The sequence below is a fragment of the Bos grunniens genome, chromosome 2 (genome assembly GCF_055505025.1).
Source record: "Bos grunniens cultivar Pamir isolate PY7600 chromosome 2, Bosgru_T2T1.0, whole genome shotgun sequence".
Classification (NCBI taxonomy): Eukaryota; Metazoa; Chordata; class Mammalia; order Artiodactyla; family Bovidae; genus Bos; species Bos grunniens.
Genome location: NC_141166.1, coordinates 110,245,539 through 110,270,469, shown reverse-complemented (window position 1 = coordinate 110,270,469; position 24,931 = coordinate 110,245,539). Strand labels below are relative to the sequence as shown.

General features: G+C 37.6%; 1 protein-coding gene across 2 annotated transcripts; it reads left to right on the top strand.

The window, feature by feature from the left end:
- Positions 1-58: 58 nt before the first annotated feature.
- CFAP210 (cilia and flagella associated protein 210) lies at positions 59-24,517 on the top strand. 2 transcript variants are annotated; one of them, XM_086356839.1, is made up of 10 exons: positions 59-209; positions 1,865-2,091; positions 5,056-5,229; positions 5,326-5,519; positions 10,065-10,221; positions 13,834-13,973; positions 16,369-16,561; positions 17,231-17,395; positions 19,356-19,412; positions 24,058-24,517. In XM_086356839.1, exons 1-9 carry the CDS (start codon positions 161-163, stop codon positions 19,389-19,391), a joined length of 1,335 nt encoding a protein of 444 aa, XP_086212965.1. In that variant the 5' UTR covers positions 59-160; the 3' UTR covers positions 19,392-19,412; positions 24,058-24,517. The 2 variants fall into 2 exon arrangements, with proteins under 2 accessions (XP_086212965.1, XP_086212955.1); XM_086356829.1 differs by lacking the exon at positions 19,356-19,412.
- The last annotated feature ends 414 nt before the right edge of the window (positions 24,518-24,931 follow it).

Genomic DNA, 24,931 nt, shown 5'->3' with positions numbered 1-24,931 from the left:
ACAGCTGCGCGTTCTTCGTTCCTAGGGGACGATTACCGTCACTTCCTGTGGCGTTGCTAAGCAACTGCGTGGTTTGGCGAAAACTCTGCCGCCTGGAGGCCGTGGAGCTTTCGCTTCAAATCGCCTTTCCAAGCCTGAGAACGCCGCGGGCACCCTAGAGATGCTGGTGCGATTCGGAAGGCGCAGTGGACAGGCGAAGGAAAGCGCGGGTGAGCTAAACTGGCCCATCCCGGCACAGGGACTGTTTCTGGTTCCCAAGCACGGGGGGAGAGGCGAGGGTACATTACCTTCTGAAACGGGCTGCACCAAATAAAAACAGCACTGTGGGCATCTTTGGGCTCCGTGTAAATTAGACAGTTTTGACCATGGATGGGTGGGTAGGTGGGAAGTTTACAGAAATAAGGGTAGAGAAAAGAAGTCAGAAACTTAACAGTTGACTGGTCTAGCTGGTCTGGACCTCAAGCTGCGCCGTTGCAGCTCCAAAAGTCTGGTGTTTGCTGAATTCTCTCGCACTTAAGCTTTGTTATTCGTTGAATGACTTGGAATGTATTTTGGAAATATAAGTGATCTCATTAGAATGTTGTGAACCTACTGAGTGCTCTTAGGAAAGTGTCTTAAGGAAAGTCTCATTTTATTCAAATCTAGAATGAAGGTAATGTCTCACCCTACGGCATATACTTTGATATATCAGTGTAAAAATAATGCTGTTTAAGGTGGATTAACTCACATGACCTTTTATAAAAATTTGATTTTGTAATAGAAGTAGCTAGAACATTTAAAGAACTCTTTATTACTTTGAGTGATTTTGGTTTCTTAAGTCTGTAAATTCCCAATTAATGTTCTCATGGTAACATTAGAACCTTGGGAACTTAGACTATCTTCATGTCATTGCTGCTGCTGCTGCTGCTGCTAAGTTGCTTCAGTCATGTCCGACTCTGCGACCCCATAGACGGCAGCCCACCAGGCTCCCCTGTCCCTGGGATTCTCCAGGCAAGAACACTGGAGTGGGTTGCCATTTCCTTCTCCAATGCATGAAGGTGAAAAGTGAAAGTGAAGTCGCTCAGTCCTGTCCGACTCTGAGCGACCCCATGGACTGCATCCTACCGGGCTCCTCCGTCCATGGGGTTTTCCAGGCAAGAGTACTGGAGTGGGGTGCCATTGCCTTCTCCGTGTCATTGCTTCAGTAGCAATCAAATCCCTTGTGCCAAGTGAGAGCCAGCCATTCTCCCACCCAGTGGGCACTAGTGCATATATATGCTGTGGAAAACTTAAGAAGTACCAGCAGAGGATCATGACATGTAGGAGACGGTACTCAAGGGGCACGTATTGAAAAAACACAATTGTTCTCACATATTCACTTTCTTGTATATAAAGTACTGCACTGGGAGTTCCCTGGTGCTGCAGTGGTTAGGACTGGATGCTTTCACTGCCTGGACTGTTAGCAATCCCTGGTGGAGGAACTAAGATCCCACAAACCTCAGGGAGCAAAAAGGAAAAAAAAAAGTGCCGTGCTAAAATATTTACCTGATAGATTTAACTCTGGCAGTTGGTCCAGAAGTTTGCATCTGAGCCTCACTGCTAAATTATATCTTCATTTGGAAGATGTTGATACTGAGATTCCAAGAAGTTAAATAATTTGCCCAAGTTTACATAGTAAGGAATTGACTGAGCAAGGACTCAAATTTATGTCTTCTGATTTTAAAATCTTGTATATTTTCCACTTAATCCCAGCTGTTCTTAAGATAACAAGAATAAAATTATTCTTTGAAACAACTTCCAGATAGTATGCCAATATAGAAATGTCTATGAAAAATCACTTAAACTCTTCTTGAAAGCTTTTAACTCATTTTTTAAAATTTATTAGAAATGAAGAACTGTGAAGAAGATCCAGTTCTCTATCCACCTCTTCTGCCTACCAAAGTAGATCTCCGGCAGGTCACCGTAATTCCACACAATGAGTGGGAAAGGATTCGAGATAGCCTAGACAGTTTGACAAGAGAAGCAGCATGCCTTCGTGCAGAAAGCAAAGCAAAGAAAGAAATGCATTTACGATCCCAAGAAGTGGTAAAACACTGGACTAATACATATGCAGTAAGTATTAACCATCTCGGAGTACACATGCACTGAAGACTTACTCTTCTTAGTACTCTTTTATAAATATTTTAAAGATGCAAAATAGCATTACAGTGCATTGAAACACATTTTCAACAGCTTTATTTAGGTATAAGTGGCATACAGTAAACTGGATATATTTAAAGTGTACAGTTTAAGATTGGATGTGCTTATTTACTCCTGAAACCATTATTATAATCAAGATAATGAACATATAATTGCCCCCCAGAAAGTTTTCTTGTACCCCATTTTACTTCCTCTCATTCCTCCCCATGCTTCCTCCAGTGTCTCCAGGCAACCACTGATCTGCTGTCTATTATAAATTTAACTCACACTATTATTTGGAAATTCTTTCATGTTTTGTATCAATTATTAATTCATTTTATTGCTGAGCAGTATTCCATTGTATGGATATAACACAGTTTGTTATTATGCTCAGTTGTTGATGGATGAACATCAAGCAGATATTGACATTTGACCTGCAGCAGAAAGTAAAGACAGTTTTATGAATTTTACTTCTTTTCCAATCTGGGTGTCTTTTAGTTCTTTCTTTCTCTTTCTTTTTGCCTTATTGTACAGGAATGGATGTTTGATTTTTAAAGTGCTTTTTTTTTTTTTTTTTTGCTTGTCTCTGTTGATGTAATCATGAAGTTGTAATTCTTAATTTTGTTATATGGTGAATTGATCAGTATTCAAACATTGAAGCAAGATTGCATTCCTGGGATAAATGTCTGCTGGTTATATGTTATCTTTTTGATGGTTTCAGTTTGTTAAAATGTTAATTTTTGCATATGTATTGATGAGGGATATTGAACTGATGAGGGATATTGAACTGATTGAACTTCTTGAAATGATATTGGTTTTCTTGAAATGTCTTTGTCTGGTTTGGGTATCAGGGTAATGCTGGTTATTGTTACGATGGAGGATTGTGCAGAAACACAGGTCTTGAAACTGAGGAGCCAAGGAGCTTCTTGAGGTATCCAGGCAGCTTCATCTGCCGTTGATTTGTCTGCCATTCCATCTTTTTCTAAAATAATATATCTCTTTGCTGTGCCGTTCTCTGTGCATCTGTAAGATTCTCTACCTAAGAGGTACAGTAACCTGCGTTTTAGTGCCATGTACATGAGTGGGAATCTACTTCAAAGTGGGGAGGTATCCTCTGACTCCTTTTATTATTTCACCTGGGGAGAAATGCTGGGAAAAGATATTCTCATCCCCCTACAACACTTGCCTGGATCATTGAGGAACTGAGAGGCAGGAATTTTTCCTGTTTTCTAGTAGAATTTTTAAAGCTCTGTGCAAGCATAATATGTGCTTAGAGAGTTCTCACTTTTCCCTCCCCCCCCCCCTTTGCGTATTTCCTCACTATATTGCAAGGTACAGTATCTGTCTTTGGGAGGGGACGCAGAAAGCTCGTCTTTCCTTGCTTTAGAACAGTGTTCATAATCTATGAATTCTCTTTTTTCTAAAAGAGGGAAGAGTTACATCATGACTGATACCATATATGTAATATAATATGTGACATTCTGAAAAAGGCAAAACTTACAAGGAAAGAAAACAGATCCGTGATTCCCAGGGGGTACAGGTGGGGGGAATAGTTGACTCTAACAGGACATGAGGGAATTTTAGGGGAGGATGGAACTGTTCTATAAATGACTATGCATTTGTAAAACTGTATGTTAAAAGAGCGTATATAACATATACTGTAAAAAATTTGATTTTAGAAAAGCCCTTGGTCCATAAATAGATGGGGGTGTGAAATATACTCCCTGTTTTTGTTTTTTTTTTCCCCAGAAGTACCACACTACACCTAATACTTTACACTTTCATGGGTGTTAAAGAAGAAAAAAAATGTAGTGAGTGTAATAGAAACATAATAATAAAAACTGCAGTATAGGCACAGGGATTGGCAAAATGATTCATCAGTAGAGAGAGCCTAGAAGCAATCCTGTGTTATACATGGGAGCCTGCCATGTGCTAGAAATGTCATTGCAAATTAAATGGAAAAAGATGGAAATTCCATAACAGATACTGAAATAATTGGCATATGGAAAAAATGAAATTATATCCCTATGGTACAGAATATACAAAAATGAATTTCAGCTGGATTTAAGACCTAAATGTGGAAAATGGAACATTTAAAAATAAATCATAGGATAGCTTCAATGTTTCAGGGTAGGTGAGATTTTCTTAAGATGTAGAAAGTATGACCCATAAAGGAGAAAATGACTTCATGGATATGAGACATTGACTACCTCCTCAGGGGTGTAGAAGAACATGTGAAATATGCTGTTGTTGATTTTTTAAAGGGCTTCCCTGGTGGCTCAGTGGTAAAGAATCCGCCTGCCAATGCAGGAGACACGGTTCCATCCCTGATCCAGGAGGATCCCTCGTACTGTGGAGCAATCGAGTCTGTGCTCCACGACTATTATTGAGCCTGTGCTCTAGAGCCCGGGAGCCACAACTACGGAAGCCCGCACGCCCTAGAGCCTGTGGTCCCCAGCAAGGGAAGCCACCGCAATGAGAAGCTCGCACACCACGAGAGAGTAGTCCTAGCTCACCGCAAAGAGCCCTCGCAGCAACAAAGACCAAGCACAGCCAGAAATAAATAAATAAATAAAGGGACAAAAGTAGCAATATTATTTATATAGAATGGAATTATGGAAGTAAGTGTGAGAAACTAAGGTAAGTGTTTATCTTAGAGATTCCAGGTACAAATGAGGATTGGAGGGAGAGTTCCATTATATACTTTTGTAATACTTTGGGTTTTGAACCATGTAAATGTATTACCTAAAAAATTCAATTAAAGATTAGCTCATAAGTATAACCTCTTATTTATTAATGGTATGTGCAAATACTCAGGGAAAGCTCTAATTATAATGTTAAATTTTGTAAGGTTAAATTACAAAATGAAAACAGACTACTGCTTTTATCTTTTTGTAGGGGATGAAAGAACAGAAACTTGAAGCCAAAAAGAAGCGTGATGAAGAAATAGAAGCAGAAAGACAAATTCTTGATATAGAAGAAGCAATATACAAACAAGGAGAAAGGAAAAAGGCCATTGAACTTGCAAAGCAATACCAATTTTACCAGACAGAACGAGTGAAAAACTTTCATGTACTACTTGGGTTTTCTTACATTTTATATATATTTAACACCTCTGTATATAACTAGACTTCATTTTCTTAAAATATTGCAATTTTTTTTTTGTAGTCAGGACTACTTCTTAGTAGAGTTATGAAAGAACGGGATGCACAGATTGAATTCCAAAAGAGTAAAATAAAATCAGATAAAAAATGGGAGGAACAAGTGAAACTCAATGTTGAAAAAGCTTTTAAAGAAGAACGAGAAAAAGCAGAAAAACAACGCAGAGAAAGAGTGGCTCTTGCTAAAGATCATTTAAAACAGTATGTATATATAAATTACCTTTTTTTTGTACCTTCTTCTTTTTCTTGTAATGGATATAGCTTTTTTTTCTGATTATAAAAGTAACGTATGCTGATATACTTAATAAATAGAAAAAAATACAAAGAAAGAGGTTAAGAATCACTATTACTCCTTTGGTGGCTTAGTCGCTAAGTCATGTCTGACTCTGCAACCCCATTTACTTTAGCCTACCACGCTCCTCTGTCCATGGGGTTTTTCAGGCAAGAATACTGGAGTGGGTTGCCATTTCCTTCTCCAAGGGATCATCCCAGCCCAGGGATCGAACTTTGGTCTCCTGCATTGCAGGTGGATTACTTCCTTATCTAAAAATAATATATTAGTTACAATTGTTATAATAATGCCACAAAATCTGGTGGCATTCAACAGTAAACATTTATTTCTCATGTGTGTGTGGGTTGTTTGGGCTTGGCTGGGCAGCTTCTCTTCAAACTGTAGGACAGCTGGGTTTGCTTGTTACTGCAGTAAAGGCTCTGATCCTATTCCATGTGGATCTCATTTTGAGGTCCAGGATGAAGGGACAGCAAGCACCAGGGGAAAATTGTTTTTACGGTATTGACAGATGCAAAAGAATGAACCCAAGCTTGCAAGCACATGGCTAAACCCAAAGAAAGTCAAAGGGTAAGGAAATACACTTGGCCTACCATGAGTCTCAAGTCACATCACCATGCTGACTTCAGTGGGACAGAGCCATAGACCTACATGGAAGTGAGGAGTGAGGGAGTCCATCTTTTTGAACAATAATCTAATCTAACACAATAATTTGTTATTGTCTTGGTATGTAGCCATATAGATTTTTTTGATGTTAGTGGTAGAGAGGGTCTCATTCACTGAAGTATAATTTGTATTTAATAAAATCCACTTTTTAAAAGCATATTGCTGGGAATTCCCTGGTGGTCCATTAATTAGGACTCTGTACTTTCACTGCCGAGGTACTAGGGTTCAATCCCTGGTTGGGGAACTAAGATCCCATAAGTCATGCCCTATGCCCCCGCAAAGCATAGTGCTGTATAATCACCTCCAAATCAAGATGTAGAACACTTGACTGCCCCCCAAAATTCCCTCATGCTCCTTTGCATTAAGTTCTGTCCCCCACCCTTGGCCCTTGGTAATCATTGATCCACTGATACAGACTTTTTTTCTGAGCATGTATACTCACATTTTATAAAATAAAACTAGATCTACAGTATTGTTTTATGAAATGTTTTTTTCACTTACCAGTAGTCTCTGTGCTCAGTCTTGTTTGACTCTTTGTGGCCCAATGGACTGTAGCCCACCAGTCTCCTCTGTCTGTGGAATTTTTCAGGCAAGTATACTGGAGTGGGTTGCCATTTCCTACTCTGGGGGATCTTCCCGACCCAGGGATCAAACCCGTGTCTCTTGTGTCTCTTGCATTGGCAGGCAGTTCTTTACCACTAGCACCACCTGGGAAGTCCCTAGTATGTCATGAAATCTTGCCATGTTGGTAAATGGAAATCAAAGCTGATTTTTTTTAAAGTAGCTATTATTGTACATATGGAGAGGAGAATATTTGGGTGTTATTTTACTTACTTTTCTAAATAACTGATGCATGCACATAGGAAGAGGCACAAAGGGGATTTAGTGAAAAGCCTCTTCCTTGTCCATCAGCCACCTTGTGTGAGATCATTTTCTTCATACTATAGTTTAAATGTATCAATATATACATTGTATTAATATATACAAAAAAATAATACTGTTTGTGGACATTTTTACCATTTTTAAAGAAAAAATATTTTTATACTTAAGTATTACATCATTAATTCATTCATCATTAATTATTTTTAAATATAATTAAATAAAATAGGCTATAAATTAAAAATCACCAGAAATGCTGTGATCCAGATTAAGCACTATTAACATATGAGTGTATATTCATCTGCTCTTCAAAATTTTCTTTTAAATTTCACAAACTATAAATGAATAATCAGAGAAGGCAATGGCATCCCACTCCAGTACTCTTGGCTGGAAAATCCCATGGATGGAGGAGCCTGGTAGACTGCAGTCCATGGGGTCGCGAAGAGTCAGACACGACTGAGTGACTTCACTTTCACTTTTCCCTTTCATGTGGTCACACAGAGTTGGACACGACTGAATCGACAGCAGCATAAATGAATAATATGCCTGTTGTTTCCAATTCAAGCAATATAACAAAATTTGGAGTAAAATTTAGAATTTCTTCTTTATTTCCACTCTATTCAATGTCTTTAACTTTCATTTCGCTCTTCAAAAATAGCCATTATTAGGCTTCCCTGGTGCCTTAGTGGTAAAGAATCCACCTGCCAGTGCAGGAGACACAGGTTTGGTCCCTGATCCAGGAAGATCCCACGTGCGGCAGAGATAGTAAGCCCGTGTGCAACAACTATTGAGCCTGTGCTGTAGAGCTCAGGAGCCAGTAGTGAGCCCTTGCACTGCAGCTACTGAAGACTGAGTGCCCTAGAGAATGTGCTCTGCAACAAGCGAAGCCACCTCAATGAGAAGCCCACACACTGCAGCTAGAGCGTAGCCCCTACTCCCTGCAACTAGAGAAAAGCCCACGCAACAGCGAAGACCCAACACAGCCAAAAATAAATGAATAAAAAAATTTTAAGTATCCATTATTAAGAGTTTTATAGCTGTCACCTCAGAATGTTTTATTGTAGTTACTAATATTTATGTTCAGGACAATCTCTGTCCATGGGATTTTCCAGGCAAGAATACTGGAGTGGGTTGCCATTTCCTCCTCCAGGGGATCTTCCTGACACAGGGATTGAACCCACACCTCTTATGTCTCCTGCATTAGCAGGCAGATTCTTTGCCACTGAGTTACCTGGAATGTGGAAGTATATGTTAATCATTGATTAACTGATTAAAAGGTGATGATGAGTGTATTTATATATATTAGATATTAATTTATTAGACATATCGCAGATTTTTGTCATCAGTATTTGGAAAATATGGCCTATTTTATTGTCTTTGATCAGTATGAGAATCTGCCTGTGACTCACAGTGGGCATGATGTTCAGTTCAGTTCAGTCGCTCAGTCATGTCCAACTCTTTGCGACCCCATGACTCACAGCACGCCAGGCCTCCCTGTCCATCACCATCTCCCGGAGTTCACTCAAACTCATGTCCATCGAGTCAGTGATGCCATCCAGCCATCTCATCCTCTGTCGTCCCCTTCTCCTCCTGCCCCCAATCCCTCCCAGCATCAGAGTCTTTTCCAATGAGTCAACTCTTTGCATGAGGTGGCCAAAGAACTGGAGTTTCAGCTTCAGCATCATTCCTTCCAAAGAACACCCAGGTCTGATCTCCTTTGGAATGGACTGGTTGGATCTCCTTGCAGTCCAAGGGACTCTCAAGAGTCTTCTCCAACACCACAGTTCAAAAGCATCAATTCTTCGGTGCTCAGCTTTCTTCACAGTCCAACTCTCACATCCATACATGACCACTGGAAAAACCATAGCCTTGACTAGATGGACCTTTGTTGGCAAAGTAATGTCTCTGCTTTTGAATATGCTCTCTAGGTTGGTCATAACTTTCCTTCCAAGGAGTAAGTGAGGACAGGGCAAATAAGAGACTCTGTGATGCCAAAATCTCCCCAAAGAAGATTTTTGATGGACACCTTTAAAAAAATTATTGTAAAGACACTTAAAAAGTAAGATGAGGTTGATTACATCAGGGAAGTCCCAAATGTAAGCTTCGTGAGGGCAGGAACATGTGTTGATTGGCTGGGCGGGATGCGTGGATGCATAGACACAGGCAGCTCAGGCTGGAGTGGTCTTGCCAGTATGCTGAGGATCGACTACCAAACGTGGGCAGTCAGAACCTGTGATAAGCCACTGATGGTGCATGCTCCTGGTGGTGATGGTAGTGGGCCTGAGGGTGTGGGTTGAACAGAGCTGGTGCTAAATCCAGATCGGAGCTCTGCAGTGAGGAGGCTGCTCAGGCGTCTCTGAGGAACTCACACGCAAGCCCTGTGAGAGAACCTGCGCTGGATGACTCACCAGTCAGAGGCATCAATAGTTGGTGTTAGCCAGGGGGAAGATAACAAGCAAAATGGCCAGCAGGGTAAGGAAATCGTCGCCTTTCTTCTGTCAAACCCCATTTTCTGAGGGGCCAGGTCCATAGCTTAGATAGTGTCTTGTAGTGCTGAAATCGAAAAGCAGACGGGATTAGGGACTCTTCTGTAAAACAGTGTCACCATTTCAGCATACTGTCTATTGTTCAGTTAACCGGTTCTTTCTAAAGGAAAGAAACATTTGAATCTGGTGAAAGACTTAATTTTGGTGAGTAATGAAACATATTTGAAGAAAGAAAAATAATTGGCAATCCTGGGATAACCAAGTTTGGATTTGGTTTTTATCACTGCTCTTTACCTATCTGTTCTTGTCCCCAAAGAAATCCTGAAGTTTTCCTTTACAGCTTCAAATCATCCCAGTAAGAATCTAATTCATTTCTATTTCTTTATATTCTATTTTTCTGCTTCACTCTGTTTTTTTTTTCTTCAGAATAAAAGAACATGAAGAGGAAGAAGAAAGAAGGAGAAAAGAGGAAGAAAAGGATGCTGAGGAAATAAAGCGACAGAACTCATTATATGAAATAGAAATGAAAAAAAAACAAGGAAAGAAAAAAGAAGAGATCAATGAAAGCAGGAGACTATTTTTTGTAAGTAGATAATACTCAGAAATGTATCTCTTCAAGAAATGTACAAAGTCCAATGCCTAATTTTCAGTATATTTTTTATAAACAATAGTGGAGTAGAAAACAAGTTTACTATTAAGTTGGATTTCTAGGTATACTTTGAGGGGAACTATATTTGCTGTTGTTTCACATGTATGTGCTTTTACTCATGAACAAGAATTAAGAGAATGAGACTTTTTGTCAAATGAATTTTCTTATCCTTAAAATGAGAGCTGTTACAAGCAACGAACGGGGTGATATATATTCAGTATCTGCTGCACTATTAATTTGTGCTCAATAAATGGTAATAATTGTTTTATGGTTTTTATAATTTATTTTGTAATTTTTAACATCCTTTTCTTTATAAAGTTATTTTTTTATTCTTAAGTAACATATTCATTGTTGTTGTGTCTGACTTTCACGAAGTTACATACATCCAGATTTAAAACATCAAGCATCACAAAACGCTTAGAGTAGCAGTCCTTGCTCCACTTCTTCTGCTTCTTGGAAAATTATATTCTAAATAATCTACATATTTTTAAAAATATATGAAGCTTTCAAGATATGTATCTTGATTTATCAGTTTTAAATGTTTTCTGTCTCTCTGCCCCCAAGAGGATTTAGCTCTTTTCCAATACTACCCTCTTCTCATTCTCCTCCCTAAATAATCAGGGTATAATTTTAGTTTAATCATTATTATGATTAAATGAATATTGTTCATCAAAGAGTTAATATACTATGACTGTATTTTTTGCTTCCGTAAATATGTTTGTGATTAAAATAATTGTCATTGTTTTCATTTGCTTTAAAGTTGTATACCTCAATTTTTTCCATATGTTGCATGTTCTGTCAAATGGATGATACTAATTTTCAAGTGTTCAGCTAAGTAATATTAAATTATCTATGTTATTGGTTTTTTGGTGCTCCCACGTCCAGAGTCCCCCGTCCTCTGCCTTCTGGACTGTTCGCTCTCTGGGCCTGCTGCTCAGCTGCCTTCTGGGCCTTCCCTGTGCCGTTTCCTGGGTCACACAGCTCCTATTTCCTCAATCTTAAGCCTTCCTCTTTCTTGGTTTATTCCTTCATCTTGCTGAAATACATCCTTGAGTAGCTTCTGAAGAAAGGCTACAGAGGTGAGATTTTTGACTTCTCATCTGGAAAGCTTATCCTCTAAGGTAATGCTTGCTTTATAGTTTGGATGTAGGATTCCGGGTTCAGAATTCAGAGTTGTGTATTTATAGTTTCTTAATCACCTAGCTTTCAGTGTTGCTATTGAGAAGTTTTATTCCATTTATGGTCTTCATCTTATGTGTGTAAGCTCCTGTGTTTGGCTTTTTCTTTCCTTCTCTCTGTTTCTCTGGAAGCTCTCAGAGTCTAAGATTTCACAGGCACATACCTTGTGTAGGTCTTTTTCATTTTGCTAAGCACTCAGTTGATGCTTTAACCCATAAATGTGTCAAGTTTTTATTTCTTCTATAATTTTGTCCCTATTTTGTTTTCTCTGTTCTAGAACCCCTCTGGACTTTCTGAAGTGATGCTCTAATTTTTAAAAAAATAGTTTCTCATATTATTAGTTAGGGTACAAGCATATAACAGAAAACTCGAAAAATGTAAAAACTTACAAAATAAATTGCAACAGTACCTTAAAAATTAAACCTTTATTTGAAGAGCAGAGCTAATCATTCCAAGGCTGATATGATTCCTCCAGAATCAACAAGGAATGAGACAGCTTTTCTTTTTTTGTCTTCCTGTACTCAGAACAGAGGTGGCTTCTGTTCTCAGGATTGCCTCATGGCCTTGAATAGCTGCTGGAGCTCCCACCCTCCTGACCAGACTCCAGGCAGCAAGAAGAAGAAAGGATGAAGGACAGAAAAGAGTGTTCTATCTTTTCTCCTTTTAAGGAACTTTTTCAGAACTCCCACTTAACCATTTCCATTAAATCTCATTGGTTGTAATTTAGTGACACCTCGCTGAAAAGAAAGCTTGGAAATATAGTCTTCTAGCTGAGAATATTGCCACTCTGAACAAAATCTGAGTTCTGCTACTTATGCAGAAGGGAAGAAAGACTCTTTGGTAGGCAGTTAATTATTCCTGCCATTTTTTTTTTTTTTTTTTTTACTTTGAGAGTTATCCTCAACTTTGTCTTCTAAATCTTCTACTGAATTTTTAATTTTAGTGATGAAAGTTTTAATTTCTAAGTATTATAGAATACTAGTAATATCATTATTCCTTTTGCATGAAGTCTTATTCTTGGTTCATGAATATAATATTTCTATCTCTCCAAGTCACTTTGGAATAGGACAGACCTGTTTTGAATGCTAACTTGGCTACTTACTAGCTATGTGACCTTGAGCTGAGGCTTTCAACTTTTAAAAAATCAGAATTAACTTTGTGTTAATTCTACTCTTTGCTTATTATAAAAATCCTTATGAACATTACAATAACTTAGAAAAAACAGTAAAATAAAGCTTTTAAGAAATAATTCGAAAAAATCACTTTTAAGAGTTTGATATTTTCACTACCTTTTCATGTCAACTAATCTATCTCCTAACCAGACTACAGGCTTTTAAAAGTAATATCCCATAAAATAGAAGAGTACTTAAGCATAGTAGGTACATAGTAACCTTGAGTTATAAATATGTTGTAATAATAAATAATTGCACCTAGTAACTTTTACCTTGAATTCACTTCTACTTTTGGTAACAGAAGCACTCATCTATCTGTATATCCTGGCTGTTGTGTTTAAAGGCACCTATTATTGTGATGGCTAACTGAGGTCAGGTAGTAGAATATATTCTGATATGAACAGATTTTAAATTTTTGTTTAAAAAATGACCTAGTTTAAAATTTTTTATTAGAATATACATCTGTATAATTTTTTGTATATGTGTAAAAAGAAAGCCTAGACAAGAAATTAGTTTCAGAGTAATTGAGCCTGGTGGGTGGAATTAGGCATAGGAAGATAGTAGTGTGGTAGGAAAAATTTTACACTATGTGTTTTTAAAATATTTTAAATTTGTATAGCATATGACTATATTAACTATTCAAACATTGAATGAGATTACAATATATTTACTGTATTTTTAATTATATTAATAGTATTGTTTTAAATTACATAGTTGTAAAAAAGAGATATTTGAAAAGAAATACAGAAAATTAAGAAGATGTAAAAGTCATCTATAATCTCATACCCTAGAGCCAACTACCGTTAACATTTGATGCATTTCTTCCAGGTATATATTCAATATAAACTTATATGTGCATGAAAAACTAAAATACACTATGGTAATGCTTTATATTCTGCTTTTTCCTCCTACTTACTGATTGTTATTTATATCTTTCAATGTCCTTGAGAGCATAATTTAACTGTTTCTCCATCATTGAATATTTAGAAGTTGTTTTCAGTTTTTCAATATTATAAATAACTCTGAGATGAATTACATGGTACATGAAATTTAATGCCCAGCTATGATTATCTCCTTGAGATAAATTTCCGAGAGAAATAATTGTATTAGAAGCTGACCATTTGACAGATTCCTATTAGATATCTATATGTTGAGACTTTGCTTTGTGATAACACAATTTCCCCCCTACACCCAGGAACATTTGAATGATAAACATATCATCAAAGCTGTAGAACAGCAGCAGCAAGAGGAAGAAGATGAAAAGATTAGAAAATTTATCAAAGCAAAAAAGCGTCTTACACAAATGGGGAAAGAGAAAGAAGCTGAAACACACAGGTCAGTGTCTAAAATAATTTTTGTGCTTAATAAAGTACTATCTGAAATTATTTTAAATCAGAAGTTGTGATATGAGAGTGCAGTCTTTAGGAATAAAGATCTTATTATTTTATGTATATCAGGGCATTTAGTGACTTGGTGATTTCAGCTTGGAGCATGCGAATTGGGGTTCCCTTGGAATATTGATGTCATCTATGTGGTTCAGTTCAGTTCAGTCACTCAGTCATGTCCGACTCTTTGCGACCCCATGAATCACAGCACACCAGGCCTCCCTGTCCATCACCAACTCCCGGAGTTCACCCAAACTCATGACCATTGAGTTGGTGATGCCATCCAGCCATCTCATCCTCTGTCGTCCCCTTCTCCTCCTGTCCCCAATCCCTCCCAGCATCAGTCTTTTCCAATGAGTCAACTCTTCGCATAAGGTGGCCAAAGTATTGGAGTTTCAGCTTCAGCATCAGTCCTTCCAATGAACACCCAGGACTGATCTTTAGGATGGACTGGTTGGCTCTCCTTGCAGTCCAAGGGACTCTCAAGAGTCTTCTCCAACACCACAGTTCAAAAGCATCAATTCTTCAGCGCTCAGCTTTCTTCACAGTCCAACTCTCACATCCATACGTGACCACTGGAAAAACCATAGCCTTGATCAGACAGACCTTTATTGGCAAACTAATGTCTCTGCATCTATGTGGCAGATGACTGGAAATACTGAACATCTCTGCTTTAGGAGATGCGTATGAGAGCTGTATAAAAGCTGGAGATGGCTTTATGAGCCATTGATATACAAGTGGCAGCTGGAACTGTGGGTACAGGTGAGCTCACCTAGGGGGAGTAGATAAGAAATGAAGGTGACATAGTCCCTATGGAAATCCATAGTTAAAGGTCAAATGGAGAGCAAAGATAATATGAAGACCAAGGAATAGTTTCCAGACAATGGAGGAAAAGCAAAGAAACTGCAAAGGGTGTGTGTGTGTGTGTGAGAGAATTTAGTAAGGAGAGAGCAGTCATCAGTGTTAGATGACTAGAGGGAGAGAGTTTTAAAATACAGCACTCGTCAGATGTAGAGGTCATTGCTTACCTTAGTGAGCAATTTGGGATGAGATGAGTGAAGATACAGTACGTCGTCTTTCTGTCTAGATTATGCTTTTCACTTGTGCAAAACCCTCTGGTGGCTTCACACCACACTTAGAGTGTTGATTATGGCCCATAAGGCCCTGTACCCATCCTAATTCCCAGTGACCCTAACTCCCTCTCCCAAACCTCATCTCTTCCTGTTCTCTTTCTTTCCCTCTTCATCACTTAAACTGAATTTCTCCTGTACCCTCTTTGGGAAATGCTCACCTCCCTTGACTCTTTCAGATCTTTACTCAACTATTGCCTTCTCATTCAGGACATCCCTGTGTTATTTAAAATTATAACCCCACACTCCACATTGCTTATCACTTTACCTGCTTTCTTTTTTTCACTGGTGCTCCAATACTATTTTAATTATTTAGTTTGCTGTGTCTCTACCCCAACTATTGTGAAAGCTCCACAAAGGCAGAGATTTTTAATGTTTTTGTTTACTTCTATGTCCCAATAGCTGCAATAGTCCCTGGCACATAGTAGATAATCAATAAAAGTCTTTAGAAAAACACTTGTTTTTGAAAGCCTAGGTGAAATGTGACTTTTTCCATGAAGGCTTCCTTTTTTCATTTGCTCACATCACTGTCTAGGTTTATTGTGGCATTTATCACCTTTTGCCTGCATAGTTATTTACATAACTGCCTTTTCTGCACTTTTTTTATTCATTAATTTTTGGCTGTTCTGGGTCTTTGGTGCTGTGTGGGCTTTTCTCTAGTTGCAGGGAGCAGAGGCTGCTCTCTAGTCATACTGCATGGGCTTCTCGTCGCAGTGGCTTCTCTTGCTGTGGAGCACAGGCTCTAGGGCATGTGGACTTCAGTAGTTGTGGTTGGGCTTAGCTGCTCCATGGCACGTGGGGTTTTCCCGGACTGGGATCAAACCTGCGTCTCCTGCACTGGCAGGCGGATTCTTCACCACTGAGACAGCAAGGAAGCCCTTTTCCCACTTTAGATCGTCACTTCCTTGGTGCGCACATTGTGTCCTTTCTCTTCGTTTCTCCAGTGTTGCTTTGCAAATTCACTCAGTGATCAGTGAATATGTCACAACTCAAGTTAAGTTTTTGCCCAATTTCCTAAACCAAAACGCCCCCACTCCTTTAACAGACAGGTAGTTATTGTTGATGACGTGCCAGGCACTTTGCTTGGCCCTGAACTAGAGAGAGGACTTAACCCAGTGCAAAAGGAAAGTTAAATTTATCTTCATTTAAAGTATATTGGCTCCATAACAAAACCATTCTTGAAGACTTGACTAGTAAATGGTTATTTTGTTACAGGCTAATGGAGGAACGGAGAGAAAGGATAAATAACTTCCTGAGTAAGCTAATGAAAGAGAAATTTGACAATGAAGATTTGATTATTGCTAGAGATATTGCAGAAGCTGAGGCTGAGTGGGAAAAAAGAGAAAGAGAAAAGTATGAAAAAAACAAAGCAGAATTAAAAGCAATCGCAGAACATAGAGCTCTTGTGGTAAGCAATTCACTAATGACAAGTAAAAATCAAACAAAATTGAGCCCTTTGCTGTACTTTTTCCTAACTTACTCCCTCTGCTTCTCTAACAAAAAACTAAGAGATTTGAAAAACAATATATAAAATTACCTTCCAATATTCTTGAAATCAGACCGTTTACTTTCTAACAGAAAATGACATGATAATTACAAATAAGATCTTTATAGATGCAAAGTAATAAGTCTCTTCTGTTTCAGAACCGTCTGAAATGTAAAAAAGTTATTAACTTTCATTTGAATGGTTTTAAGATAAACCAAGTAAAAATTACCCCATTGTGTTTCTGTGTATCTTAATACTTCAGAATTTACCCCTTACATGACTGACTTTCATAATATTTAGATAGTTTTTAAGCATTATAGTAGTTATATAATGCTATAAATGTTTCCCTATTTTGAGATGGTCTTGCTTTTCTGTTCCTATATTTTTTTAAACCAATATAATTCTACTTATGTTTTCATTGTTTCTTGATATTACTAGAACAAAAAGTAAACTGGCCATGTGTGAGTCACCCCAATTTTTGGCCCTTTCATTGCGCCTGGCTGACTTTGCCCTTGGAACTTTCTAACTTCAAGGCCGTTGATTGCTAAAAATGTTTTTTTTTTTTTTTTTCTTTTGCCTTCTATCATCTAGATGAAGAATAAAGAGGAAGAAGAAAGACAAAGGAAAATAGAAGCTACAGAACAAATGCTAGCTATCTTAAAAGCAGACCAGATTTTCTGGGAGCATGAAAAGGAAAAAAAGCGGAAAGCTGATAAAGAACGTCGAGAAGTTCAAGATGCCCATATTCAGCAAATGGTAATTATTCCTAAATGTTTATACTTATAAATATGTAATATAGATTTAATGAGTTTTGTTTCCCAGAACAGTTTTATAAAGTAAGATTAGACAGTTGCTATGGTTATGACACAATAAAATGTACTACAAATGTGAAGTTTCTTTTTATCAGTATTGAAGTTTCCATACTAGGTTTATGTCTTTTGACAGATATTTATCTTTCTTTAGTTTCAATTGCGTTTTAGTAAATGTGAAAGAAAATACAAATGCACATGGCAGGCCATGATGCTTCTTTTACTTTTTCCCCTTTTATAACTATTATCCAGAGAATATGTTGATTGGGATCTCATAGGTTTCGTATTTGAGGTGAGTGGTGGTCCCAGAGATTTTAGAACATGTATGCAGGACTGGGCATGTAATCATTTGTTTCTGAAAACTGTTTTCCAGAATAGCTCTACCATTTTCCATTCCTCCCAGCAATGTATGCAAAGACAAGTTACTCCACATCCTTGCTAACACTTGTTATTGCCATCTTTTAATTTTTAACAATTCTAGTATAGTGTTATCTCATGGTGTCGTTTTGCATTTCCTAACAACTAAAGATGTTGAACATCTTTTCATGTTCTTTTTAGTTGTTGTGTGCCTTACTTTGTGTTTACTTAAACCTTTTGCCAGTTATTTAGTTGGGTCGTTAATGTGGTGAAATATGCATAAAATTTACTATTTTTAATCATACAATCCAAGGGCATTAAGCACATTTATACTGAGGTGCAGTTGTCAACACTGTCCATCACCATAACTTTTTCATCATCCTCCTCTGAAACTCTGTGCGCTTTAAAGAGCAACTGTCTTGTTCTACCTTCCTCCCAGTTCCTAGTAACCACTGTTCAACTTTTTGTCTGTGAATTTGCTATTCTAAGTACCTCATATTAGTGAAATCATACAGTATTTGTCCTTTTTTCTCTGTCTTATTTCACTGAACGTAGTATCTTCAAGGTTCATTCATATTGCAGCATGTGTCAGTTTCATTCCTTCTTGATAATATTCCATTGTACATATACATCAGATTTTGTTTATCCACACATCCATCAATGGATATTTGATGGTTCCCATATTTTGGCTATTGCAAATAATGATTCTATGCACACTGCTATATAGACACACACCTGTTTGAGTTCCTGTTTTCCATTCTTTTGCTTATATACCTACAAGCGGAATTGCTAGATCATATAGTAATTCTGTATAGTTGTTTTTCAGAAACACCATAGTTTTCTACAGCAGTTGCATCATTTAACGGAGCCACCAGCAATGTTCGAGAGTTCTACCTCCTCCAAATTCTCAACACTCGTTTTCTGTTTGTTGTTGCTTATCATAATGGATCTGAAGTGGTATCTCATGGTTTTCACATGCATTTCCCTCATGATTAGTGATATTGAGCATCTTTTCATATACTTATTGGCCATTTCCATTCAGGCTCAAGACTTCCTTTAGCACATTTTATGGCACAGGTAGCCTAGTAATAAATGTTTTTATGGAGAAGTCTTTTATCTTGCTTTCATATTACTGGATACAAAATTAACTGGATGTCATTATTTTTTCAGCCTTTTGACTGTTTGTTCCAGTGTCTTCTGGCGTTCACCATTTGACTGGAATCTGTTAATATTGTTTGTCCCCTGTATGTGATGTGTCATTTTTCTCTCGCTCTCTTGCTCATTACAAGCTTTTTTATTGTGGCTTCCTGTAGATTGACTGTGATGTTTTGAGTTTTTCCTATTTGAGATTTGTGGTGGGTCTTGGATGTGCTACTTAATATCACGAAATGTGAGTTGTTTTTTTTTTTTTTTACTATTTCAAGTATTTTTTCCTGCCTCTTTATCCTTTTTTTCTTCAGGGACCCAGTTTGCACATGCATAGACATCTGATATTGTACCAGGAATCCGACATTCTGTTCATTTGAGTCAATAATTTTCTTTTTCTTCAGATGGGATACTTTCTATTGACCTACTTTCAACACTGATTCTGATGCTGAGCTCCCCTAGTGAGTTTTTCATTTCAGTTATTGAACTTTCAACTCTACAGTTTTTTTTTTATAGTTTCTAATTCTGTGATTCCCAATTCACTTGTTCTGAGCATATTTCTTTTAATTTACTGGATATTTTCATAACTGCTTTGAAATCTAATTGCCAAAGTCAATACGTAGTCTCATTAATAGTTGTAACTTTTTTAACTATTAAAGTTACAATTGTTTCTGTTGAACTTTCTTTCCTGAAAATAATATAACATTTTCCTATTTCTTTGCAGTGATTTTTGGTTGAAAATCAAACACTTTATATAGAATATGTTGCAGATTCTGTTTTGTTCTGAGGGTTGTTGCTTTTTTAGTAGGCAGTTGCTTTCCCTGGATGCAAACTATGAAATCTGCCTTCACCACAGTACCTCTGATGTCTTTGGTCACTTTCACGTTTTAAAGCCTGGATCCCTAGGGTTCTTTCCTCACTGTACTGGTTTTGTTTGACAGTCCTCCAGTAATATGGGTAGAGGTTTATGTTCAGACACCTTTAGCCAGTAAAGCTTTTACTCCCGTGCCTGCTATGAAAGCTGTGTGCAGGTTGAGATTGGTAGTCCAAAAATTCTCCTGTGTGGATGTATTCTTATCAGTCAGGAATGTGTGTAGATTTACCATTACAGCTTTTCTCTCATTCCAGAATCTCCTCCTCAAATTTCTAGCTATTTTGTCACTTGGCCCAAATAGAATCTGCCATCATTGTCCAGTAATCTGCATGTTTTCACCACCTGAGCTAGAGGGATAGCAATGCCCTCCAGACAAGAAAGTTATGAACTTGTACTTGTTACCTTCTGATCTAGTTTTTCATGAAAAAACACTTCTCAAGCAGTAGCCTGTGCATAGTCATTTACCAATGCTCTGAAATGGCTGACTTTAATAATCAACTTTTCTGTGGAGTTTTGCCCAACCTCATGTGGCCATTATCAGAAGTAGGATCTGCCATATTATTTTGAAGCAAATACCAAATATCATTATCATTTTATCAATGTATATTTCAATGTATATATCAGTATCTATCTCTAAAACCCAGGGACTCCTTCAGTTCAATTCAGTCGCTCAGTCGTATCCAACTCTTTGCGACACCATGAATCGCAGCACACCAGGCCTCCCTGTCCATCACCAACTCCCAGAGTTCACTCAGACTCATGTCCATCTAGTCAGTGATGCCATCCAGCCATCTCATCCTGTCGCCCCCTTCTCCTCCTGCCCCCAATCCCTCTCAGCATCAGAGTCTTTTCCAATGAGTCAACTCTTTGCATGAGGTGGCCAAAGTACTGGAGTTTCACCTTTAACATCATTCCTTCCAAAGAAATCCCAGGGCCCATCTTCAGAATGGACTGGTTGGATCTCCTTGCAGTCCAAGGGACTCTCAAGTCTTCTCCAACACCACAGTTCAAAAGCATCAATTCTTCGGCGCTCAGCTTCCTTCACAGTCCAACTCTCACATCCATACATGACCACTGGAAAAACCATAGCCTTGACTAGACGAACCTTTGTTGGCAAAGTAATGTCTCTGCTTTTGAATATGCTCTCTAGGTTGGTCATAACTTTCCTTCCAAGGAGTAAGCGTCTTTTAATTTCATGGCTGCAGTCACCATCTGCAGTGACTTTGGACCCCCCCAAAAATAAAGTCTGACACTGTTTCCACTCTTTCCCCATCTATTTCCCATGAAATGATGGGACCAGATGCCATGATCTTAGTTTTCTGAATCTTGAGCTTTAAGCCAACTTTTTCACTCCCCTCTTCCACTTTCATCAAGAGGTTCTTTAGTTCCTCTTCACTTTCTGCCATAAGGGTGGTGTCATCTGCATATCTGAGTTTATTGAGATTTCTCCCGGCAATCTTGATTCCAGCTTGTACTTCTTCCAGCCCAGCATTTCTCATGATGTACTCTGCATAGAAGTTAAATAAGCAGGGTGACAATATACAGCCTTGATGAACTCCTTTTCCTATTTGGAACCAGTCTGTTGTTCCATGTCCAGTTCTAACTGTTGCTTCCTGACCTGCATATAGGTTTCTCAAGAGGCAGGTCAGGTGGTCTGGTATTCCCATCTCTTGAAGAATTTTCCACAGTTTATTGGGATCCACACAGTCAAAGGCTTTGGCATAGTCAATAAAGCAGAAATAGATGTTTTTCTGGAACTCTCTTGCTTTTTTGATGATCCAGCGGATGTTGGCAATTTGGTCTCTGGTTCCTCTGCCTTTTCTAAAACCAGCTTGAACATCTGGAAGTTCACGGTTCACATATTGGTGAAACCTGGCTTGGAGAATTTTGAGCATTACTTTACTAGCGTGTGAGATGGGTGCAATTGTGCGGTAGTTTGAGCATTCTTTTGCATTGCCTTTCTTTGGGATTAGAATGAAAACTGACCTTTCCCAGTCCCGTAGCCACTGCTGAGTTTTCCAAATACGCTGGCATATTGAGTGCAGCACTTTCACAGCATCATCTTTCAGGATTTGAAATAGCTCAACTGGAATTCCATCACCTCCACTAGCTTTGTCTGTAATGATGCTAAGGCCCACTTGACTTCACATTCCAGGATGTCTGGCTCTAAGTGAGTGGTCACAGGATTGTGATTATCTTGGTTGTGAAGATCTTTTTTGTACAGTTCTTGTGTGTATTCCTGCCACCTCTTCTTAATATCTTCTGCTTCTGTTAGGTCCATACCATTTCTGTCCTTTATTGAGCCCATCTTTGCATGAAAAGGCTCTTCAGAATTAACATAATCACAATTGTTATCACATCTAAAACATTCAAAAAAATGTAACATTTAACATTCAGTGTTTTCTCAATTTCCACCAGATTGTCTCGTGAATTATTTAGTTTTTTGAGGATGAAACAGGGTCCATATATTCTATTAGGCTGATTGATATATCTTTCAAATTTCTTGTAACCTGTAACTCTTCCTTCATCCCCATCCTTCTTGTTCTTATTCTCCTTGTCTTGTTTATCTTGCAATTTGTTGAAGGAACTGGGTTTCTCGTCTTTTATTATAGTCTGGATTTTGTGGGCAGCCACGCAGGGTAGTATAGTTCCTTACATTTCATGCGAAATCCAAGGTAAGTCAGATTCAGGCTGTTTTTTGCTGAAAATCCCTCATAATTGGTGTGTATTTCCACTAGGAGGCATGTGATGACTGTCATCTTACTTTCTGTGATACAAGCAGACTTTGGTGATTGTTACCTAGATTTAATTCATAGGTGGCAAAATGTATTTTCTCCTTCCTTCTCATTGATTGCTTAAGTTTTCAAATAAATTTTCATGATCGGCAATTGGTTTCCCTTAAATATAATTTTAAAAGACAGGATAAATATTTGATTTTCACTTGAGTTTTCAAATAATTAGCTCTCTAACATCTCCTAAGGTATTTGTTACTTTACCTGCCATGTGATGATTTTTAGGATTTTAAACCAATCAATATTTTACAAATCTGTATTTGATGTATATAAAGTTTGAGGTACCAGTCATATGATCATTATGGTTATCCTTTCCTTCCACTCTCATTTCCTTTCTGTACTTAAAATACGTTTATCCCTGTTCCCTCAATGTTTCTACAAAACTGCTACCCAATCAGTTTATCCCAGTTGCTCCTTGTCAAGATCCCAAATTTCAGCATTTTACCATTGATAAGACAGCTTTTAGCCTTTTTTTAAAATTCCTAATGTTATTTAATGTCATTTTCTATTTTTTCAAACTCCTGGTGTCTGTCCCTATTCAACAAATAGCATAAAAGTCCTAGTGTTGAAATACAGCATTCTAATAAAAATTTGGTATTTTATATTGAATACAAAATAGTTGTTCTATTTCATCACAAATTTCAGTTTATGATTTTAAGCTGAAGTGTCTGGTTACTGATTTTGAAAAATATTTGCATGAATGTTATAATAATATATTCACAAGTGATTTTTTTTATAAACTCAGCACTTCTTAAAATGCATACAATGAAAAGCTGTCAACCAAAATATAGAAATCTTTAAAAAGCCATTAGTCACTTCGTGTAATATAAACAGTTTTTGTAAATTATAAAAAGAAAAAAATGAAATGCTAGTAAACTAGTTTTTGATAGGTTGCTTATTCTACCTAGTTTCTGATCAACCTACATTGATAAATGTCACCTGTCCAACTTGAGATTCTTAGGAAACAGAGAATGTAACTAGTTTACCTTAATTCAGATCTTCATTGGAGATTGAATCTTACGTGGCTGGGCCACATGGTGCACGTGGCTGGTTTGGGATAGAAGGTTTGGATGCATCCTTTCAGGACAGCGGATGGACTGGGACAGTGATTGGTATGCCTTCTATACTTGTGAAGAAACACACCTTATAATTGGTAGAAACGGGCTTTTAAACTTGGTTATTTTAATCTTAATTTCATGCTATATTATTTGAAGATGTACAATCACATAGTAAGATAAGCTTCACTGAGCCACTGCTTTGAACATATTGTGAGAAGCATGGGAGAATTTCTGAAATAAATTATGTAGTTAAGTCAGGACTTGTCAAATGTCAATGAATTTAAAAGCTCTATCTACAACTTCATATGCTATGTGTGTTTAGAAAATTGACCAATTTTCTAAACACATCAGTATGTAATTATATTTTCTCTTTCCCAAACAGGCCAAACGTAAGTTTAATGCACTGCAAGCAAAACAAGCAGAATCAGAGTACTGCAGACTTACTGAAGCACTTGTGGCTGAAAAGGAGAAGGAATTTCAGGATTATGCCAGAGAAGTAATCGAATCTGAATCTGAATCGACAAAGAAATATATTTATCCTCTTGTAAAAGCTGTACAGGAAGGACCTGGAGGTGGCCGTGGACCAGTTTTAGTGGACAGAGGTGGATTAAGACCCAGCTATCAGGCAAATGATACCACTGGAGTCCAGCTCCCTTTTTATAACTCTCGGGGATCGAAATATAATAATTTTCAAAAGTCTAAGGGAAGGCTAGGTTTTACATGGTAGAAAAAAGTTTATTTTTAAGATTAAGAAGACTAATTTGTAGCTAATCTGAGCTACACACTCAAGTGAATTATATGGTTATAATTTGTTAATAAAGCTGCTTTTCATCTAAGTACAATTATGTCTGACCTAATTGATTCTTCCCCACTCAAGATTAACTCCGATTCTCTTTTTTATTCTGATAAAAGATATATACAACAAAATGTATAATTTTAGCTATTTAAGAATATTCAGTGGCATTAAGTATATCCATAATATTTTACAACCATTACCATTTATCTAGTTCCACAAGTTTTTCATTGTTCCAAATGGAAACCTGTTATCTGTACCTGTTAGTACACAACTGTTCTAATCCACTAATTTGATAAAGCACAGCTAAAACCTGTGGCAAAGATGTAAACTGGAACTAAAACATTTCGGGTTACTGAGAGGTCTTGGGGGTGGGGGAGGTGTAAAAATTATGAATCAGCACTACTTAAAAAGAAATACAGTATTACATTAGGAAATATGTTTAGGAAAGAAACCTAGAAAG

Bases quoted from the DNA above. Each gene is read 5' to 3' on its own strand.
- CFAP210 (XM_086356829.1), top strand. From the start codon at position 161: ATGCTGGTGCGATTCGGAAGGCGCAGTGGACAGGCGAAGGAAAGCGCG. The intron at 210-1,864 runs GTGAGCTAAACT...AAAATTTATTAG, and splicing joins ACAGGCGAAGGAAAGCGCGG to AAATGAAGAACTGTGAAGAA. The intron at 5,520-10,064 runs GTATGTATATAT...TTTTTTCTTCAG, and splicing joins GCTAAAGATCATTTAAAACA to AATAAAAGAACATGAAGAGG.